Source organism: Camponotus vicinus, unplaced genomic scaffold, assembly GCF_025532165.1.
Source record: "Camponotus vicinus isolate PSW18456_S1 unplaced genomic scaffold, iyCamVici1.0 SCAF_14, whole genome shotgun sequence".
In the NCBI taxonomy this organism is placed as follows: domain Eukaryota; kingdom Metazoa; phylum Arthropoda; class Insecta; order Hymenoptera; family Formicidae; genus Camponotus; species Camponotus vicinus.
In genome coordinates, this window is record NW_028141950.1 from 42,420 (window position 1) to 48,162 (window position 5,743).

The 5,743-nt window shown below is 31.3% G+C and overlaps 1 protein-coding gene across 2 annotated transcripts; it reads right to left on the reverse strand.

Moving 5' to 3' along the window:
• Positions 1 to 270: 270 nt before the first annotated feature.
• Positions 271 to 5,037, reverse strand: Achl (La ribonucleoprotein translational regulator Achilles). 2 transcript variants are annotated; one of them, XM_083088247.1, is made up of 5 exons: positions 4,082 to 5,037; positions 3,081 to 3,978; positions 1,689 to 2,013; positions 1,027 to 1,200; positions 271 to 680 (listed from the first exon to the last, which is right to left on the reverse strand). In XM_083088247.1, the coding sequence occupies exons 2-5, from the start codon at positions 3,810 to 3,812 to the stop codon at positions 370 to 372; spliced, it is 1,542 nt and encodes a 513-aa protein (XP_082944373.1). In that variant the 5' UTR covers positions 3,813 to 3,978; positions 4,082 to 5,037; the 3' UTR covers positions 271 to 369. The 2 variants fall into 2 exon arrangements, with proteins under 2 accessions (XP_082944373.1, XP_082944372.1); XM_083088246.1 differs by having other exon boundaries at positions 967 to 1,200.
• Positions 5,038 to 5,743: the final 706 nt, after the last annotated feature.

Sequence of the window (5,743 nt, forward strand, 5' to 3'; positions counted from 1 at the left end):
TAATTATTAAAGACTTGATTAGCGCCTAAAATTACATTATTTCGAATGATGTATCTTGTCTGTCATACTATATCTGCATACATACACAGATATTAAATATTTTATGTAATATAGAATCTACAAAAACTAACCTAAAATATACATGATGTACTACATTACTTTTGTATTATATAGAGTATATGTTCTGTAACATCAGTACACATTAAAAAAAAGGTTTATAATCATACGTGATATCGACTAAGGAATTTCATTAATCGTTTGTTTCTTCAGTGCGTAAAATAATTTAATCATTGCTAAAGCAGCGCTCGACATTAACAAATATGTCATATTGAACTGTTATTATCATCTTCTTAACGATAGAAGAATTATTTATGGTACTCGACAAGTAGGTTTTATAAACATTCTTGTAGAACGACCGAAGAAACCTCGAGTACCGTCTGGTCCTGCTGGCATTCTCGTCACATTTTCGGGCAAATGCATCATAGCGATACCATTACTGCTTCTCGATCGATAAAATCCATTTTGCTCAGGGCTCGAAGAACAGAGAGACAATCTTCTAATGTTAGTATCGTAGCCAGCATCACGATTACACATAGATAATCTTCTCAAAAACGATCCATAATCAGCTGATCCACGACGGTTCGCGAAATAACAATCTCTCTCGCATTCTGCCGAAGAACCTATAACAACAAACAAAAATTATTTATTTTTATCGAATCCAAAAATAGTATTTGCTTATTTGAGGTTTATCTAACAAATAAGTATCGCTATGCAATGCACCACAATCGGAGAAGTGACTGCCACTTGAATAATTATGATTATCCTTTACGATGACACACGATTTATACAACTTGTAAACATTTCTTAATTAAATAAAAGTATAACAATCTTCATATTTTCCTCATTTTACACGGAAATATTGGCTATTGAATTTTTAAATTTTTTTTCTATTATACACATACAAACCTGTAGAAGAACAACAAGAATAACGGCGATTTTCATGATGATAAAAGGTGTTTGAATAACCTGGATGGAAGAAAGCCGCTTCAGAACCAGATGAACACGTCGAATAACGTCTACCGGAATCTGAGCTAGAACCGGAACAGGAAGACAAACGCCGAAATATAAAGCCATTGTCAGAATTGGATATGGAACAGGAAGAGAGTTTACGAGATAACCATACGTCTGGTGATGGTGGACCTGAGAGTAATCGAATTAATTGATTAATAGTATTGAATATTATTTATAATGTGTTTTAATATTTTACAACAAACAATAAATATTTAATTACAATATTTAATTAACAAAATTCTACTTGAGTTTTAAATAAATAGAATTGAAACGTTGAAATTTTATGTTTATATTTACAATATTTGACAAGCTTACATTTAAGATTGAAATACATTATAGAAATTAAGATTATTAAAATAAAAGAATATTAAATATCGTTAAATTGTATGAAACAATATGTCGATAGCATATTGGATTTTGATAAAAAAGAAAAAAATCGCCATGTTAATAATTGTCAGAATGTTTACAATTAAAAAAACCATAAAAAGATTTCAAATACACAATATCTTATACAGTACAAGAAAATTTTTTTAAGTATATATTTAAAACATATATACACAATATATATATATATATATATATATATATATGTGTGTGTGTGTGTGTGTATATAATACCTTGGGAAGGATAACTCGTATAGATGTGATACATAGGATACCCCTGAATGCTCTTTTTATGTCTTGCTTTTCCATCTTCAGTTTCGGATCCACTGGGGCAACTCGATGAATTGTAATTGTTCTCTCTCGGTATTCTACTTAAAACACTTTTCCTCGTAGATTGGTGTTTCCTCTTCTTATCGACTGATTGATGTAATTCAAATATTTTGGCGTTACCCAACGTTATTTGCATAGCAATTTGAACGGAAATGGAGTCTGTAAATTCGACCATAGCGTACTCTTCGTTGGAGGTCAATTCTGGCCTTTTGGAGATTGCCTGGCGAACCTGTGTTTGTGTGTGTATGGGTATGTGTGAAAATATGTAAAAATAATGCCAAAATTTTATTTCTCGTTTCAACATCGTTATAGATTTATCATTGCAAATGTTGGTATATCAAAATATTATGTGCATAAAGCAAGTTTTATATATCTAAGCTTTTATTATTAATGTGTTACTGTGATATAACATATTAGTTATAACATATGATACTTATTTGTGATAAACATAAGCTACAATACTACATATAAAATATGTCATATAAACATTAAAAATGTATAAACATAGATTATAACATAAGTTTGCAGACTAAATGATACATAATAGCCTATATATTATCTGTTGATGAAAATCAAAAAGGAATATGAATATATTCTTTGAATACATAAAAGGAGAAATCGAAAATGTACCCGTAAAAGAATATATTGATTGATAACAGTTAAATAATAATCGAATAAAAATCTTGATCAGGTTGTATAATCACTATTAAGATAGAAACTGTATATATTTTAGTTTTTAGGGATCGACTGTAATTGATAGCGTGCGTGTTATATTGAGTATGAGATTGCATCACGTTACAAAAGTGATCCTTGCAGATTATGGAACACACAGTTATGTACACAATTATGTAATACAGTGCAATTATGGAAAATTTGAGCAGTGAGTGCAGACTTGCGATAAACAATCATTTTCCAGATTACGTATCACTAACTATTACGAGTTAGTCGCGCAATGTTCTGGTCTGTCGATAATAATTATGATACTAGAAGTTACGCAATATTAAAATTTATATCGATAAACTATTATTATATTTTTGTTCTATATCTACATTCTTTCTGCATTTTGTTTGAAGATTTAAAAATCTAATTGAAAAAGATATCGCAATCTAGTAATTAATTTTACAATTTACAGCTTTTTATTTATATGTATGTGTATATATGTACATCTAAATAAAGTAATTAATTGAATTTTTTAAAAATCGCATCCTTTTTATAAGACATATTTGAAAGAGTTAAAACTAATAATTACTCTAAACCGGGATATATATGTTTAGTTGAAAGGATTTAGCATCTTACCTCGGAAGATGTAGGGTGTCCAGGTTTGTGAATTCTTATCAGAGCTATTTCACCACAGGATTTGAAAATTTCGGCGACAGATTCAATTGTCAATTTTTCTAACGGTAATCCGGCTACTAATATAGTTCTGGAAGATGTAGTCTGATCGAAAGGTGGCAGAGGATCCACTCTACGCAATTTAGTCCCTTGTGAATTGACTTCTAGTTTCTTGGATCTCGCTAAAGCCGCTCCGACCACTCTCCAATCTCTACTGAGATGTTTTACTCTCTTGAAGCTAGATATCAATTTTAAAGATACGTAGCCTTCTTTGTTTCTTTTAACGTGTTTCAACAGAAAAGCGTCCTTTATAATATTTTCGTCGGAAAAGTAAAATTCCACTTGAGCGCATATCTTGTCTGCCAATTCGTCATTCAATGTATCGAGATCATTCGTTGTTTCCTCAATTAACTGAGATTCCGATTGTTTTTGGTTTTCTAATTCCTTCGATGTGGCATCATCTACGGAATCCGCGCCCGAGTCTTGCTCTGTATTAATCCCTTTCGCAGATTTAATCTCGCTATCATAATCCGATAAGTCGGCTTCTTCGCTCTTGGAGCCTCTTCTGTCAAAGGAAAGACTCACATCACTGTCAACAGAAGAAATACTGTCTCTCGTCTCAGATTTCTTCATAGGTGAAGGTGAGAACGGTCTACCGAATTCGTCTTTCGATTCTTGCTGCGTTACCAACTCCATCCTTTTTATCAATGTATCGATAAACTGGTTATTTCTCAGAATTATTTGAAATGTTGTAGTAACCAGTAACTATTTTCGTCATATTTTATCCTTTTTTTTTGTATTTTACATGTTCTTCTGTCTTGGATGTATTGAAGTATATGCCACTGATAAATCGTCTTCTTCTCTGTAATAAAGTACTCGTACATTTTAATTAGAATTGTGAGAAAAGAAGAAAAATAATTAAAAAATACATAGATATATGTATATAATATGGATATGAGACTTACGCGAAAGCATACTCTCTCAAGCGTATTCGCGTCGCGCACTGACCTCCTGCGCTGCTGGCGATTCATTTTATAGCCGCGGTTAGCGGCCAAGTGCGATGCGTGGCAAAACTACAATGATCTCGCGGCCTTCTGGTGAACGCCGATCAAAAATAAGGCATTCGGAAAATGACCGAAGGGTATACTTGCATTAAACCTTGAACGCGCGCGCGAGAGAGAATGAAAATTTATACTAATCCTTTACACACTTTGCGCATTTCGATGTGACTGATAATTCTTTTTCGCTAAGAAAATGAATGTTTTATTTATACTTGAAGAAGGTACCTTATTTCATAATTTATTTATATTATATATTGCGCATTTAATTTCTTTTATAATATATAAATAGAAATTATTCAAATTCTAAAAATCTTTTCTACGTATCTCTTTTTTAACTGACAATTAGAGCGCAAAGTGTTAAAGATGTATCTTTGCAGTTTGAAACAAGTAATTATACGACACACACACACACACATTATTAATTTTGAAAGAATTATACATAATAAATTATATATAGAATATTACTAATCTAGATATGTAAATTAGATATTTTATATCTAATGTCATTTTTTACTTTTTGTGCGTAATACAAAACTAAATCAATTTTACAAAGATGAAAATGCATATAAATACTTGATATATATCCGCGTCTTTTGTGGAAAAAAATATATCGCTAGCCGTAGCTCACTTGGCGGCATTTTGTATCTATTGTGAAAATATTAAATCATAGTCATTATAGACAGGAAAAATTGGCGACAGCAAACCGGGCTCAAGGTTTGAATAAAATCTTATGAGCGTATTCGCACATATAAACTATACACTGCGTCCAAACGCCAATGGCATAACAATATATAGGTCAAGTGCGGCTGGTGTCACGCATATATGGCCGTGAAGGACGAAACAATCCGCAAGTCGTCGAAATGAAAGGATTTGATATCTCGGCTCGTCAGTGTCGCATCAAACTGGATTGCTTTCAAAGACGGGATGATAACCTTGGTCTCAACTAAAAATTATGTATGCGACGAAGGAGAAAAGTGAAAAAAACGTGAGAAAGAGGAAACTGTGTATATTTATATGTATTTATGTAATACATATATGTGTAAATACATAGATACACAGTTTTCTCTTTACACACACACACACACACACACACACACATATATATATATATATATATATATATATACATATATACAATGCAACTACCCAATATTGCCTAAAATTTAAATCTCAATATGGCCCCTCTTTCTTCGTAGAGAGAAAGCGAAATTAAGAGGAAACGAGACATAGAAAATAAAAGAAGCAGTGAATAGGAGAAAAGAAGGAAAATGAGAGATAACATGAATATGAGAGGCAAGAGAAAGAAATTTACTGAAAATTTTATTATAAAAAACACAAAAAGACAAAATTTTTTTTATTCAAAATAAATCTCTATCAATCTTCCTTTAAAAGTCATAATATGTATGTTTATATGGGGCCATATTGTATAGATTATACACTGAGGTATTATTAATATAAGAATATCTTACAAGATTTTCCCGTCAGATTGTGAATCTTGATATTTCTATGAAAATTATATATAACAGCACTTATTATTGTAACATTTTAATTGATCCTTTTGTGTCA